Source organism: Phocoena sinus, chromosome 1 (assembly GCF_008692025.1).
Source record: "Phocoena sinus isolate mPhoSin1 chromosome 1, mPhoSin1.pri, whole genome shotgun sequence".
NCBI lineage: Eukaryota > Metazoa > Chordata > Mammalia > Artiodactyla > Phocoenidae > Phocoena > Phocoena sinus.
In genome coordinates, this window is record NC_045763.1 from 54,822,787 (window position 1) to 54,840,047 (window position 17,261).

The 17,261-nt window shown below is 35.2% G+C and overlaps 1 protein-coding gene and 1 pseudogene across 2 annotated transcripts in view; both read left to right on the forward strand.

The window, feature by feature from the left end:
* The window catches only part of EFCAB7 (EF-hand calcium binding domain 7), a 50,710-nt gene extending 35,351 nt beyond the window's left edge, over positions 1–15,359 (forward strand). For both annotated transcript variants that reach the window (XM_032611527.1, XM_032611535.1), the window contains 3 exons: positions 11,550–11,759; positions 13,964–14,071; positions 15,085–15,359. In XM_032611527.1, coding sequence (XP_032467418.1) covers positions 11,550–11,759; positions 13,964–14,071; positions 15,085–15,159 — 393 coding nt within the window. In that variant the 3' untranslated portion in view covers positions 15,160–15,359. The remainder of the gene's footprint in view (positions 1–11,549; positions 11,760–13,963; positions 14,072–15,084) is intronic.
* Positions 15,248–16,703, forward strand: LOC116757733 (annotated as a pseudogene).
* Positions 16,704–17,261: the final 558 nt, after the last annotated feature.

Here is a 17,261-nt window from a genome sequence, read left to right on the forward strand (position 1 = left end):
GGATCTGGGGACTTCTACTTCAACAACTGAAGAGCAGACCTTGACCCTGACAGGGCTATGACAGCCACAGAGCAAAGAGGAGGCCCTGCTCAACATCCAGTAAAGGCACTGGTCACCACAAGTCCAATCACACCCCCTATCAAGGGGATAACAGCCAGCACACACTGAGGAAAAATGTGGCAGGCATCCATACTAAAAACAGCCCTCGCACCAAAACTATTAGACTCATGTAGGCTACACAGGAATACTCCCACATAAAAACAGCCCTTCATGACCACAGTAGATACCTGTTTCTCCTAAATTCAGAGTCAGAGAAGTATAAGTAGAATGAAGAATCAGAGGAACGACTCCCAATGAAAAGAACAAGAGAAAGTCCCTGAAAGGACAAACAATGAAACAGACCTCTCCAGTCTACTAGATCCCAAGTTCAAAGAGGAGGTAATAACAGCACTGAAGGGGGAGTTCCCTGGTGGTCTAGCAGTTAGGATTCAGCACTTTCACTGCCACGGCCTGGGTTCAGTCCCTGGTTGGGGAACTGAGATCCTGCAAGCCTCATGGTGCAGCCAAAATAAACAAAACAAAGCAACAACAAACACTGAAGGAATTAAGAAAGCCTATTGATAGAAATGCAGATCACTGTAACAAGGAACTAGAAACTATAAAAGAGGAGCCAATTAAAATTAGAAAACTCACTTGCTGAGATGAAAGCCAAGGTAAAGGCAGCAAATAGCAAACTAAGTAATGCAGAAGAACGAATAAATTATCTGGAAGACAGAATAATGGAAATCACCCAACCAGAACAGCAGACAGAAAGCTAAACAGCAAAAAAAAAAAAAAAAAAAGAAAGAAAGAAAGCAATATATGAGACCTATAGGATAATATAAAGCAAGCCATTCTATGCATAATAGGGATCGCAGGAGAAAAAGAAAGAGAAAAAGAGATTGAAAATGTATTTGAGGAAATTTTGGCTGAAAACTTCCCAAACCTAAAGAAAGAAACATATCCAGGTACAGGAAGCACAGAGGGTCCCAAACGGGATGAGCCCAAACAGAACTATATCAAGACATATTATATAATTAAAATGGCAAACCTCAAAGATAAAGAGCGGATTCTAAAAACAGCAAGATAAAAACACAGTTAGTTACAAGGGAGGCCCCATAAGGCTGATTTCTCTACAGAAACATTGCAGGCCAGAAGCAAGTTCCAAGACATATTCCAAGTCCTGAAAGGGAAAAACCTGCAACCAAGGATACTCTACCCAGAAAAATTATCATTTAGAATAGAAGGAGAGATACTGAATGTTTCAGGTAAGCAAAAACTAAAAGAATACAGCAATACTAAACCTATCCTAAAAGAAATATTGAATGGTCTTCTCTAAATAGAAAAGAAACAAGAATCTATAGGAAAGAGAAAATCACAGTCAAATCAGGCATTACACAGAAAAACAGTTTCTTTGTGAAAGCAATGATAACTACAATGAACAGCAAAAGCATAAACATGAATATGAAAAAGAGGACATCAAAATAAAATGTGGCGGAGAGGAGTAAGAAAATTTAGGGTTTTTTTTTAAGAATGTGTTTGAGCCTATATGACTACCAGTCTAAAGCAAGTAGATATACTAATGGGTTAACATACTTGAAAAACAGGGTAACCACAAATCAAAAAACATATAATAGATTCACAAAAAACAAAAACAAAAGAACTCAAGCATAACACAAAAGAAAACCATCAAACCACCAAAGGAAAAGCAAAAAGAGAAAGAAAGGAACAAAGAAGAAATTGAAAATCTGGAAAACAAGGTTTAAAATGGCAGTAAATGCATATCTATCAATAATTACCTTAAATGTCAATGGACTAAATGCACCAGTCAAAAGACATAGAGTGGCAGGTTGGATAATAAAACAAGAGCCTACAATATGCTGCCTACAAGAGACCCACTTTAGGGTGAAGTACGCACACAGATTGAAAGTGAGGGAATGGAAAAAGATATTTCATGCAAACTGAAATGACAAGAAAGCAGGGGTAGATAGCAATATTCAGACGAAATAGACTGTAAAATAAAGGCCATAAAGAAAGATAAAGAAGGACACTATATAGTGATAAAAGGATCAATACAAGAAGAGGACATAACACCCATTAACATATATGCACCCAACATAGGAGCACCTAAATACATAAAACAAATACTAACAGACATAAAGGGAGAAATTGATGGGAATACAATAATTGTAGAAGACTTTAACACCCCACTGACATCAATGGACAGATCATCCAGACAGAAAATCAATAAGGCAACAGAGATCCTAAATGATATAATAGACCAGTTAGACTTAATTGCTATTTTCAGGACATTACATCCAAAAAACAGAATATACATTCTTTTCAAGTGCATATGGAACATTCTTTAGGATAGACCATATACTAGGACACAAATCTCAGCAAATTTAAGAGGACAGAAATTATTTCAAGCATCTATTCTGACCACAATGGCATGAAACTAGAAATCAACCACAGAAAGAGAAATGAGAAAAAAATGATTACATGGAGACTAAACAACATGCTACTGAAAAACCAATGGGTCAACAATGAATTAAATAAACAACTTAACCTACCACCTACCACCTTCTTAGAAAAAGAAGAACAAACAAAAATTAAGGTCAACACAAGGAAGGAAATAATAAAGATCAGAGAGTAAATAAATAAAATAGAGATAAAACACATTAGGAAAAATCAATAAAACGAAGAGCTGGCTTTTTGCAAGGGTAAGCAAAATCAACAAACCTCTGGCCAGGCTAACCAAGAAGAAAAGAGAGAGGACCCAAATAAACAAAATAAATGAAAAAGGAGAAATAACAGCTGATACTGCAGAAATACAAAAAACCATAAGAGTATACTATGAACAATTATTTGCCAACAAATTGGACAACCAAGAAGAAATGGACAAGTTTTTAGAAGCATAAAGCCCACCAAAACTGAATCAAAAAGAAATAGGTAATTTGAACAGACCAATCACTAGAAGTGAAATAGAATCTATAAAAAAAAAAAAAAAACTCCCTGCAAACGGAAGTCCAGAATCAATGGCTTCACTGGGGAATTCTACCAAACATACAAAGAAGAACTTATACCAAACCTTCTCAAACTCTTCCAAAAAGTTGAAGAGGAAGGGACACTCCCAAAGTCATTCTATGAAGCCACCATCACCCTGATACCAAAACCAGACACTACCAAGAAAGAAAATTACAGGCCAATATCTTTGATGAATATAGAGGCAAAAATTCTAACAACACATAAAAAAGATCATACACTGTGATCAAATATATTCATCCCAGGGTGACAGGGATGGTTCAACATACGCAGATCAATCAATGTGGTACACCACATCAACAAAAGCAAAGACAAAACACATGATCATTACAATAGATGCAGAAAAAGCATTTGATAAAATTCAACATCCATTCATGATAAAAAAAACTCTTACCAAAATGTGGTTAGAGGGAACATATCTCAACATTGTAAAAGCTATTTATGACAAACCCACAGCCAACATAATATTCAATGATAAAAGCTGAAAGCCTTCCCACTAAAATCTGGAACAAGACAAGGATGCCCACTCTTACCACTTCTCTTCAGCATAGTATTGGAAGTCCTATCCACAGCAATCAGACAAGAAAATGAAATAAAATGTATCCAAATTGGAAGGGAAGAGGTAATATTGTCATTATATGTAGATGACATGATACTATATGTAGAAAATCCTAAAGACTCCACGCAAAAACTACTAGAACTGATAACAAATTCAGCAAGGTATCAGGATACAAGATTAACATACAGAAATCTGTTGCATTTCTTTACACTGACAATGAAATATAAAAAAGGAAAGTGAAAAAAAAATCCCTTTTAAAATCACATCAAATAATTAAATACTTAGCAATAAACCTGACCAAGGAGGTAAAAGACTTATATGCTGAGAACTATAAAACATTGGTAAAGGAAACTGAAGATGATTCAAAGAAATGGAAAGATATTCCATGCTCTTGGATTGGAAGAATTAATATTGTTTAAATGGCCATACTTCCCAAAGCAATCTGTAGACTTAATGAGATCCCTTTCATGACATTTTTCACAGAAATAGAACAAATAACCCTAAAATTTATATGGAATCACAAAAGACCCAGAATTGCCAAAACAATCCTGAGGAAAAAACAAAGCTGGAAGCATAATCCTCCCAGACTTCTGACAATACTACAAGGGTACAGTAATCAAAAGAGTATGGTGTTGGCACAGAAATAGACATATGGATCAATGGAACAGAATAGAAAGCCCAGAAATAAACAAACACACCTACAGACTATTAATCTTTGACAAAGGAGACAAGGATATACAATGGAGAAAAGACAATCTCTTCAGCAAGTGGTGTTGGGAAAGCTGGACAGCTGCATGTAAATCAGTGAAGTTAGAACACTCCCTCACACCATACACAAAAATAAACTCAAAATGGCTTAAAGACTTAAATATAAGACATGACACCATAAAACTCCTATAGGAAAACATAGGCAGAACAGTCTTTGACATAAATTGAAGCAATATTTTTTTTAATTCGTCTCTTAGAGTAATGGAGACAAAAGCAAAAATTAATAAATGGGACATAATTAAACTTAAAAGCTATGCACAGCAAAGGAAGCCATAAACAAAGTGAAAAGACAACCTATGGACTGGGATAAAACATTTTCAAATGATGTGACCAACAAGGGATTAATCTCCAAAATATCAAACAGCTCATATAGCTCAATATCAAAAAAAAAAAAAAAAAGCAATGCAATCAAAAAACAGGAGACCTAAAAAATAGAAAAGACCTAAAAAATAGACCTAAAAAAGAAATAGACATTTCTCCAAAGAAGACATATAGATGGCCAACACACACATGAAAAGATGCTCCACATCACTAATTATTAGAGAAATGCAAATCAAAACTACAATGAGGTACCACCTCACACTGGTCAGAATGGCCATCATCAGAAAGTCTGCAAATAATAAACACTGGAGAGTGTGTGGAGAAAAGGGACCCTCCTACACTGTTGGTGGGAATGTAAATTGGTGCATACACTATGGAGAACAGTGTGGAGGTTCCTTAAAAAACTAAAAATAGAGTTACCATATGATCCAGCAATCGTGCTCCTGGGCACATATCCAGAGAAAACTCTAATTCAAAAAAATACATGCACCCCAGTGTTCATAGCAATGCTGTTTATAATAGCGAAGACATGGAAGCAAACCTAAAAATCCATCAACAGAGGAATGAATGAAGAAGATGTGGTATATACATACATACACACAATGGAATACACACACACACACACACACACACACAATGGAATGCTACTCAGCCATAAAAAAGAATGAAATAATGCCATTTGCAGCAACGTGGATGGACCTATAGATTATCATAGTAAGTGTAGTAAGTCAGACAGAGAAAGACAAATATTATATGATATCACTTATATGTGGAATCTAAAATATGATGCAAATGAACTTATTTACAAAACAGAAACAGATTCACAGACATAGAACAAAAACTTATGGTTACCAAAGGGGAAAGGGGGGTAGGGATAAATTATTAGGAGTTTGGGATTAGCAAACTACTATATATATAAAATAGATAAACCACTGCATATAAAATAGATAAACAGCAAGGTCCTACTGTATAGAACAAAGAATTCTATTCAATATCTTATAATAAACTATAACAGAAAAGAATATGAAAAATATATATATAATATATACGTACATATCTGTGTGTTTATATATATACATACGTATATAACTGAATCACTTTGCTGTACACAAGAAACTAGCACAACATTGTATATTAACTATTTTACTTATAAAAATTAAATATATATTAAAGAAAAAACCAAGTTCTGATGACTGCTCATTACCATAACGACAGAATAATCAGTTTTTTCATAAGTTTATGGGCACTTTTTTATTCCCAGTCTTTCCTTTTGATTTTCATCCAGCTAAGGTTGCAGAAAAAACCATCAACGATTCACTCAACCACTGATGTTGATTCTCTTTGAAGAGGTTTCCTCTGTGGAGATCTAATTTTCAGTTTGTGCATGTATCATGATTTCATCCTGATTTTGCCTTTAAGTCATCTGTTGGGAAAGTAACTTTTTAAGTTACTGAAGCATTTTAAGATTCTGGACAACAGTTAAACTCTGAGACAAGTACAACTAGAAGTATTATAAGAAAGGACTGAAGGGCACTCCAGAATCAGGACCCCAGATTTTCCAGACTTGGCCAAGAAAAGTCCCAAGGACTCCTTAAGTCTATTTTTTATAGCCTTTTGTAGTTTTAGTTAGTTTTACTTCTAGTGTTAATCCAGGTACAACCTGAAGTATTAGCATTAGTGCAGACTCCTCCCTGATTGTTCAAAAGAAAGTCGAGGCTTTTTTATTATCTATACCCGTTTGTGTTAAAGAATTTAACTCAACTGGCTTGTTGTGCCCCCAGGGCTTAGGCTATATTAATTACTGTGTCAACCAAAATGAAGGAGCAATGTTTTGATGATCATGTGGAGTGGCATAACTGCTGCGAATCGGCTTACTATCTTCAGGAGTCTTTTGCAGAAAGGGTTTTATTATTTTGGGGTGTATGTCAGGAAATATAACCCACTGAGGGTATTGGAGAGTCATACCCTTGTAATGGCCTAACTAATAGCTGTACAAAATAATTTACCGTGGTTCTGGGTTGGCATTAAATAGTCTGATTTCCACATAGAAGCTGCACAAGTCATGTAATCATCCTTTGTGGGATTGTAGGTATATTGTTTCTTGGTGTTTCTTGGTGCTGTGACTAATAATAAATATTGCATTTTTATTTCTCATAGTTCAAACATATTTTCCTTAAAGCCTAGACTTAGGAAAGTCAGTATTACTAATAAGGAGAACATGATAGGCTAAGTCAGACATATATACCCTTAAATCAGTAAAGAGGAAAGCTATGAATAAACAAGAGTGTTCAAAGAAGACTGTAACCTATAGAAGAATCTTGCTCCAGTGGTCTCGAGAGAAAGCTTCTTACTTCATATGGTCATGTGCTTATTGAAAGGTTTCTGGGTTAGCAGTTAATTCTGTGTACTGCTGGCTTCTGGAGGTTCTCTGGTAAACCTCACTTTAGGATCTTTAAAGGGTGTGTCTTTCTAATTCTGTTAAGGCCCTTATCGTTTTCCCAGAGATTTGGGAACGATAAAGACAAAAATGTTTTTGAGTACATAATCCAAATTTATGAATAATTGTTCCAGTTAAATGTGTCCCTTGTCACGGGATCAGTAATTTGGAATGTCCTAGGCAGTCATGATGGTTGTGACCTTTCAACAGGGAAATATTTTGATCCATTCTGAAAAGAAATGTGCTATTATTAGTACGACATATTCAGAAACCATGGCAGGAGAGGCAACTGTATAAATTCAATTTGGACATGCCCAGAGTCTTTTAGAGCATAGTCTCAGTTCATGTCCCTCAATTTTTTTAGGTTAATTTAGTTCCAAATAAAGCATGGACCGACTTTATCCTTCATCATCCTAGGAAGGTTCTTTCCTTAGTGTTTGATATTATAGCCAGTTTGTCCCTATTGGAATGAATTGTTTCACAGAGGATTTTATCCTTTATTTTTGTAGTCCAGATGGCTATTTTGGTTTTGTCAGATCTTAATCCTCGTGGTTCTTATAACCTGATTGTACCCATTGTTTCTTTTCAGAATTTGGGAGGCCAAAGTTTGTATATCTACAATGCAATCCTTGAACTTTTCCATGGATTTTATTTTATTATTCTTACAATGCTTTTACATAAGGACTTTAGTCAGAGTAGTCTGTTTAATATAATGGTCTGTTAAAAGTATTTGTATAGTACTTCTAAAGTATTTCTGTGGTATCTATAGTATAGATATTAGCTTCCATAGAACTTCTTTTACTGTCTCTTCCTTTATGATAGCAATTATTTTAGGTATCAAATCATGTATTTGTTGTTCATTTTTAAAGAGTACTTGAGAAAGTGCAAATAAAACCTTGTTTTTTTCTATAACATTTTTTAAAAGTCAATTATTCTAAAAGCATACTAGCTGTTAGCTAGTATGTGTATTTTACTCTCTTCTTCTAGTGATTTGATATGCTTTAGAGAGAGCCATAATTTAATCATTTGAGCTAAGCTATTTCATGGTAAGGAAATAGATTTTACAGAAGAGACTAGGCTACTTATTATGTCAAGCCTGGTATTGTCCTTTTTATTTTTTTTAATATAACCCCATCAACAAACAATATTAAGTCAGGATTTGGTATTGAAGCATCCAAAATTTTTTTCTGGGTATGGATACTTCTTGATTTACAGAATCATAATGAGGATATTCTCCTCATTCAGTAAGGGTTATAGAGTTGTTGGGTTGAAAGTATTGAATCAGCAGATGGTAATAAAGGGAGAAAGTAATAATTCATAATTAATTAATTGGTATAAAAATATTGAATACTTCCATCAATGATAGGGATATACACATGTGATAGCATTTTATTTAAAGGATTCATACAAAATCTGAAGGTATTTGGACTGATTTAGTTTTGACTGATACCTGTAAGTGCTCTGAGACAATGAGCCTGTTCAGTTAAGGTATTAGCTTTGATAGGCAATGGTTCTTTGATGTGTGCTATGTTACTGAGTTAATATACCTAGAGCATGACCTAACATTTTCATGTTTGTAAAAAAAAAAAAATTTATGATAATTTAGGAAGAATCCATTTAAAATCTTATGGGCTGTGTTCTAATTGGTTTGAATATGTCTGTAGAGTCTTTTGCCCATAAGGATTCAGGAACCGTTTTTTTGGCAATTTCTTGAGTCGTATATTATGTAAGTAATCTAACGTCTAAATGAGCTGTATTTTGATCCCACCTATTAAATTAGTAGGTATTGTGTCACAAAGACTAACCAAAGTATCAGTTACAGGTTAGGATTTAGGAAAGGGCTTAGGTTTGTTTGAAATCTCATTAATTGAATGGTTTTAGTAAACCAAAGTTTATTTTAAGCATTCTATAAGTTACTATATACTCTCAGTTTGTCTTATTTTTTTCCTCTACAATCAGGCACAGCCAGTCACTTTTACTTTATTTTTTCTTATTAAACCCCCTAATTCAGTTTTAGAATTATAGGTTATCCACTCTCTCTATCAACTTATAAAGGCAGATCCTCTTTCAAAGAGCCGCATAACTTCTTTATTGTTCCTCCTGCAAGAGCATTGCCCCTATGTCACCATAACAATAATTTGTTCTTTATTGGACATTGATAAGCAAAACGTATGCCTAGTTTTTTTCCTTTTTTTCCTTCTCTTCTTTTTAAAAAAAGAATTTCATGGTATAAATTCCTTTTGGAATTCAGAACTGGGAAAAATTTCCTTCGTTTTTTTAGATATTGAGAGCTACGTAATACACTCTCTTTCACTTTTATCTTGGCTAACAGGTAGCTAAGAGCCACACTTTGTGCAAAATTTTAGTAGCATGCCTTAATCTAGGTTTTTTTATTACAGTCTTCCCCGTCTTCCTTATTATATATTGTTAATAGTTTTACAATTACCAATTTACAATGAATTGTTTTCTTCCTTATTGTATGCTTCCTATATTAACTTAGTAGGATAAAAAAGATAAGTAAATAAAAGATCAAGTCCATGAACAGAAAAAAGTAATACAGTTACAGGGCATCATTTTTAGAGTAGATAAGATTTTATTTAAAAATTTTAGGGAATACGTCTTTAACAAAGACTTTAAGATGTTTATAGTCAGTGATATCTGAATGTAATATTGATACTCTTTGGTTGAATAAGACAAATAAGCAAGACTTGAAAAATGGTAGAATAATACCAGAATCTATTCAGTACTGAAAAAATAAATTAAACCTTTAAAATGCCATAATCATAATTATTGCAATTTTTTTTAGAATTCTATATTGTGAAATATTTTGACACATATTACTATTAGATATTTCTAGCAACTCTTGGCAGGATATATACTGTTTATCCCCACCTTCTCAATGAAGAAACTGAGCCTCATAGAAGTGAAGTGACTTCCCCAGATCACGAAGCTAGTAAATGTCAAAACCCAATTACAGGGGCTTCCCTGGTGGCACAGTGGTTGAGAGTCCGCCTGCCGATGCAGGGGACACGGGTTCGTGTCCCGGTCCGGGAAGATTCCACATGCCGCGGAGCGGCTGGGCCCGTGAGCCATGGCGGCTGAGCCTGCGCGTCCGGAGCCTGTGCTCCGCAATGGGAGAGGCCACAACAGTGAGAGAGGCCCACGTACCGCAAAAAAAAAAAAACCCAATTACAAACTCAGATCTTCTGCTTTCTTTTCCAGTGATTTTTCAGACTACTGTCTCTTAAAAAGGTGACTTTATTATTGCCAAAGGTTGGAGTCATTAAATGTTTTTAAACTTTTTAAAAAAAATAAAAATGTATATTGTTCTACTAAGTTCAGACTTTTATCTTTTGTCCCCATAATAAGAAGTTGATCATCAATGTGTGTGAATTCATTCATTTACTCAACGAATACACTTTAATGCCTACATAAAGTAAGCTTGTAATAAAGAGGCACAGTGATGAATAAAATAGTCAAAAATTCTGCCCTCATGGACATTCCATGAAGGAGGATGACTGATTAAATGCAAAATTAATAAAATCATTTCAAAAGTGTTTTGAAGGGAACAAGCCAGTGGCCAAAGTAGAGAACAGTGGGGGAGTGAAGGAGATTGGGGGACCAGAGCCACTCTCTCTGCAGAAGTGACACTTAAGCTTAAACTTGAAAGAGGAGGATGAGATATATATGTGAAAATGTATGAATCTTCTAAGCAGGGAGAATACTACATACGAAATCCCTGACACAGGAAAGAGCTTTATTTGTTCTAGGATATGAAAAAGCAGAGTAACTGGAACATGTCCTGCAAGGCAGGGGACTGGGCTGTATAGAGAGGCTACCGTGTGCAGTATCTTGTAGGCTATGGTAGAGACTAAAGAGTAGACATTAGAAAAATCTATTTCCAAATGCAGAAAATCTCTTTAGATCTCAGATTTTTAAAGGTGCTTTTACACTAACTATAAACTGTGTGAATTAATTTTTCTACACTTAGTTATTTTTGGTGCTATATATTCGTGTATTGAGTTTCACATAATTTCTTTAGAGCCTGTTGATGAATTCTTTCTGTAGTCTTTCTGTAGTTAGGAAAGGAAATTAAGTAACTAACATGACATGAGTTAGCTTTTGAGCAAATGGAGGGGTTGGCGTAAAGGAGGTTTCTTTCCTTTTCTATGAACATTATCAGTTAATATGCAACCAAAAAATCAGAATTTCATGCTTTTTTATTAATCAATTCATAGTACTAAAATTTTCCTCATAAACGTGTATCAGAAGGACAAGCTAGAAAGTATGTTCTTAAGTCATATGATAAACATATTAATAATAAATAATTTAAATTCTATCAAAAGGCTAAAACAAGGTTTGATTTATTTTTCATTTCAGGCATGCCCATTTGTCATCGATATCTATGCAGACAAATGCAAGCCAAGAATTAAAACTGTCCATATGGAGGCATGCAGTGGGCAACTTGAGAAGGCCATTTGTAAATCTGTTCTTAACAAAGGCGATGCCAAAGTAATGGATGGCTATGAAAATATAATTGTACATACTTATAAGTGTGACACCTGGATAACATCAGTTATTGAAAACAAGGTATCAGTTATGAGGTGGTTCTCCTCATAACAGCAATGTTTGCTACTATGTTCCATCTTCTTTCTCACCCTATTCTTGCATAGTAATTAAATACCCCATTACATTAATAATATCTGTAATAGTCAAGTTATTCTTTTTTCTTTTTGAGTTTCTAACTCAAACTGGGCATGATAATTTTTATATATTTTTAAGGTATATAATATTTACTTTATTTATTAGATATTTATTTTTGTGTTTCCTTTTGAGACAATTGTTTTTCTATTAAAATATTATGAAAATTAAATATTTGGAGATCTATGAAGATAGAGCATAATCTGGATACAAAGTATTTTATTTAGTTTGTTACTAAAAGTCTTCACACATACATAGCTATTTTAAACAATGGACATCATGTTTTAAAGAAATATAAACAACGTAAAGAAAAGAATTTAGCCCAACTGTTTTATACAAACTTTGCAGTATCAGAAATCCTACAGATTATCATCATTTTATCTAATTAAATATATTCCACTGTCCAGGACCTGTTTTTATCAAGCCAATTATTTCTGGCTTTTGGCCATCTTCTTTGCTACTATTGATATTGCTGGTCAAGAGAATACACACATAAATTCTTAAAGTCAGATATACTGAGTTTTCTAGAAATTATAAATTTTTATAAAATCTTACTCAAGATGGCTAGGTTTTTTAGAACTGTTGGCTTATTTCTTTTAGTTCCTGGGTGAGATTTACATTATTTTTATGCCTTTCATAAATTTCTTAAAGTGCATTAAGATTTGGCTGAGTATTGAGTCAATGTGAATATATATTATGTAACTCTCATAGTCACCGTAGGGGCCACTAGAAAGTATAACATGGTCTCTGCTGTCAAGGAGTTTATGGGCTAATTGTAAAGGCAAAATTAATACTCTCGAAATAACAGTTAAATGTTAAATTACATAATACTGTTTGTATGTGCAATAGGAATTCAAATGTATTTGTATCTCTTGTACTTGATGTTAGTTTGGACTATAGAAGTTGGGGAAGGGCTTGTGATTAGGGGGAAGGGAACTGATGTGGGATTTAAACATGTGTATAGGATTTGAAGGATAACTAGGATTTAGATACGCAGAGAGGCAGCCTTTAGAAGCAGGAGAAACAGTATAAGGAGAAATATGAGTAAGAGTTAATGTGAACTATAGATGAAAAAGTGAGAATATCTCCTTTGCAGAAACAGAAAGCTTTATCTGGAGAAGTATTTGAAAGGTAAATAACATAGGTTGAATGGGTCCAGATTATATATGTTATCTTGAAAACAAGATAGAAGAGTTTAGACTTGATGAAATAAGAGGTTCCCCAGCCAGTAGATTGCAGTCTTCAAATGGATCATAACACTTTGGAGAGTGGTTCCTAAGATCCAGCATGTTTCTGTTTCTGCCCTCTATGTTTTCTTTTTTGTTTGGTTTTGGTTGTGTGTGTGTGAGCCCTCTACGTTTCATTAGAATTAAAAGGGTGGAAGAGAGCCACTACCTTACCCCAATTCCTCTGCTCTATTACCTTCATTTCTCAATCCTCCATCTCCTTTTCCCTCAAGGAAAATTAAATTTCCTTCACCAAAATGAGGTAATAATATTTTAGAGCTTACCATGTGCCAGGCACTTTAACGCTTTTACTTCTCACAACAACCCAATGAGGTAAGTATTATACTATTCCTATTTTCCTATTCCTAAGTATTATACTATTCCTATTTTACACACAAGGAAACTTGTGCACAGGGATGTTAAACTTGTGCACAGCGATGTTAAATAACTTACAAAAGGTCACAGAGCTAAGTAGTAGAAGAGATGAGAGATGAATCCAGGTAGTCTAATGTTATATTGCCCCTTTGTAGTCATTAGAGTGATTACAGGTTCTTTAGCAGGGGAATACTTTGACTCCTACATTTCTCTTATTTATCAGCTTCATTCTGCTTTCTCTTGTTTGCTATCCATCCTAGAGGCTATCGTTATCAATGATATATTATCTTCAGTATCACTTCTTCCATAAGGTCTTCCGTGATACCCCAGTCTGAGCTAATGTTTCTGTGTTTCTATAACGTCTTCTTTGTTTCTATAGAACCCTGTGAATATCTCTATCACAAGACTTGCAAAGTGTTTTGCAATTATCATTTTGTTTGTATGTATTTAGTAAAGAAAGGACTAGCAACTTATAAAATCTTTTTTTTATAGTCAGATAATAAAGTGATTATTCACATCAACAACGAGCTGAGTAAAAACTGTGTAAACAACAGAGGACTTGACATATTTGCAGTAGAAGTGGCACCAAAATCTACAATGGTAATGCATTGTTTTCTAATTAAAGCCTTTTGTTTTATCAATTTGAAAAAAACATTTTTGCTATTAATGTTATGGATAAATATGTAGATAAATATAAATAAAGTAGAAAATTATTTTAAGTATGATATTTGTATTAGTACCATCCTGTACTATGAGATAGGAGACTGGTTCTAATCCAGTTTTCACTATTTGGTTCAGTAATTATGGGACATTCACTTAACTTCTCTGTTTCAGTCTCTTTTTTGTTTGTTTCAGTCTCTTTAAGTGTAAAATTAATGTAATGTCACCAGTTTTAGGTACTTCACAAAATTAATGTAAAGATAAAAATATAATGATATATGTGAAAGCACAATTGAATATTATATAGAAATACAAAGTAGTATTAATAGTAATAGGACTTTTGATAACTCAAAATATTTTTATCTACATTATTAAGATTTTCTGAGGTAACCTAAAAGAAAAAATGCCTGTGAATTTCAGATAACCAACTAAGTCAAGAGCTAGAATAGCTGAAGTTATGGTGTTAGCAGAACTCTGGGTTTCTGATTTAGCCAGGAGTTCAAAGGCAGGGAGAGATCAGTAGACCCTGAAACTAGTTTAGTCAAGGGAAAAAGGAAAAAACTTTCTATTCTTTCCCTTTTTTTCTCCATGCTGTCAGTGAAATCCTAAAACAGGATAAGAAGAGTTTATCTTTTCTGTTATCCCAATCATGGTTTTTTTTTTTAATGTTCTAGGCTTAGTGAGGAAAGAATATTTACTTCCCTTTCTACCACTCCTCTTTACCCACATTCACAAATACCAACTACCAAATACTATATTATGTAGAATTTAGGCTGGATTATCCTGTTAGACATCAGATCGTAGATTGCAGGTCCCTGCTAAGGACAAATATTAAAGAATTTTATCTGCACAGAGGTATTTTTTACATAGGTTCTAGAAATGTCCTATTGAAAAATTAGCCCCAAATTACAGTATATAAAAGGAAAGTAAAGGCTTTCTATTTTTATATGCAGGTTTGTCAACATGTAATGCCTCTGAATGAACGACAAGAATGGATATATTACTGTGTGTATTCCCTTATATCTTAAACGTTGTTTTTAGGAAATAATTTTGCTTGAGACTATCAAACTGAGAAGAATTATTTCAAGTTTAGTCTATTATTTGTTGATCAACAAAATGCTAATCAATTTAACTGATGTACGTAATAATCTATTTAATTTGTATGCATTTACATTTCATGTCCATATTATATACTTTGTTATTAAAATAGAAATAATTTTTTAATGTGTGGCCTTCTTATTAATTTAATGGGAAATCTGGGCATATTTCATTTATGACTAGTAAATTGAAATCAAAGTACAGGTAAGCTTTTAAAAAGTAATACTCAATGAATTCTATAAAATCCTATACACTTTTGATTTATCCAAAAAATCCTGGAATAAAATGTAAATGGGCAAGCTGCAGTGAGTGCCTTGTGCTTTATCCCTGTGCTCTGGCCTGTCCAAGGAGCCCAGTGGATCCAAGACTCCTATCCTCACCGATATAGTCACAGGCATGTGGCTGTGAGAGGACCAGGAGTCCTCCTTCCTGCTGCTGCTGCTGTGGCTGGTGACGTGTAGCCCTTCACTGCTTGCTTCTTCACCGGCAGCCTCTATCTCCTGCTGCGCCTCTTCAACCTTGAGCATGTGCCCTCCCACAGGGCTCTGCTGGTGCTCAAGCCCCAGGACCGAGTTTCTGCCATTGGCAGTGGCAGTCACAATGAGTCAGAGAACAGTTGGATGCTGCGTTTCCTTCTGATGAGATTGCTACCTTAATGCACAATAGCACAAGTAGACTGATGGGACTGGTCGATGTGTGATTTGACACTTGAACAAATTAGAAAGTTTAATCCTGCAGCAGATCACAGATTCAGGAATAATTTCCCTGATGAGAAGATCCCTGCCCTGAGGGAAGCTGGAGCAGAGTGCCTGAACCATAACGTCACAGTCTTCTTTGATGTCAAAGGCCATGCAAATATGGCTACTGATGTTCTAAAGAAAATGTGTATGGAATTTCCTCAACTATACAATAGTAGTAGTATTTGCTCTTTCTTGCCGGAAGTTATCTATGAGACAAACAGATCACAGTGTAGTAATGGCTTTAACTCACAGACCTTGGAACCTTAGCCAAACAGCAGATGGGACTATGATACTCTCTGGATACAATCCATGTTTGTGGTAATAGATGTTTCATTTGCTTGGAGCATACGTAATATCTTATGGTACCTGTGTGGAATTTCAGGTTTCCTCATGCAAAAGGATTTTGTATCCCCAAACTACTTGAAGAAGTGGTCAACTAAAGGCATTCAGGCTGTTGCTTGGACGGTTAATACCTTCGATGAAAAAAAGTTACTATGAATCCCATCTTGGTTCCAGCTCTGTCAGACAGTGTGTTGGAAGACTGCACATCAGTTCTAGAATCTCCCCCAACCCCCTCCCCAAGGAAACATGTACAGAAACTGCCTGCTGGTCTCATGCAGGGATATCAAAATACCCCTTGTGCTAGCCCAAACCCTGGGAGATCAGGTAGCTCACACAGTAATAGGAACCAAAGCAAAGTCTGGTGTTGCCAACATGCTCCGTGGAATGCCTGAGTTCAACACTTGCTCTTGAAAGTCTGGGTCTGCAAAAAGGCAGAACAGGGCTTCCCTGGTGGCGCAGTGGTTGAGAGTCCGCCTGCCGATGCAGGGGACACGGGTTCGTGCCCCGGTCCGGGAGGATCCCACGTGCCGCGGAGCGACTGGGCCCGTGGGCCGTAGCCGCTGGGGCTGCGCGTCCGGAGCCTGGGCTACGCAGCGGGAGAGGCCACAACAGTGAGAAAGAGGCCCGCGTACCGCAAAAAAAAAAAAAAAGGCACAACAGCTCCTGCCCTGACCTAAGTGAGGCATACACCTTAACCTGGTGAGGATAAGCACAGACCGAGTTGTGAAATTTGGGGGTACAGATGCAAATACATGGGAAATGCACCATCACTCAGAGTTGACATTTTAAAACTTGCCACGCTTTTGTAACATTTCAATACTGTCTTCAGCTATGTTATCAATGTATTGTGGCTGTCAAACTTGTGACCACACTAAAAATCATTAAAAGGAATAAAATAGTGAATGCAGAAACAGCCATTTAATTATATACTGTATTTAGTTTTCCCATGA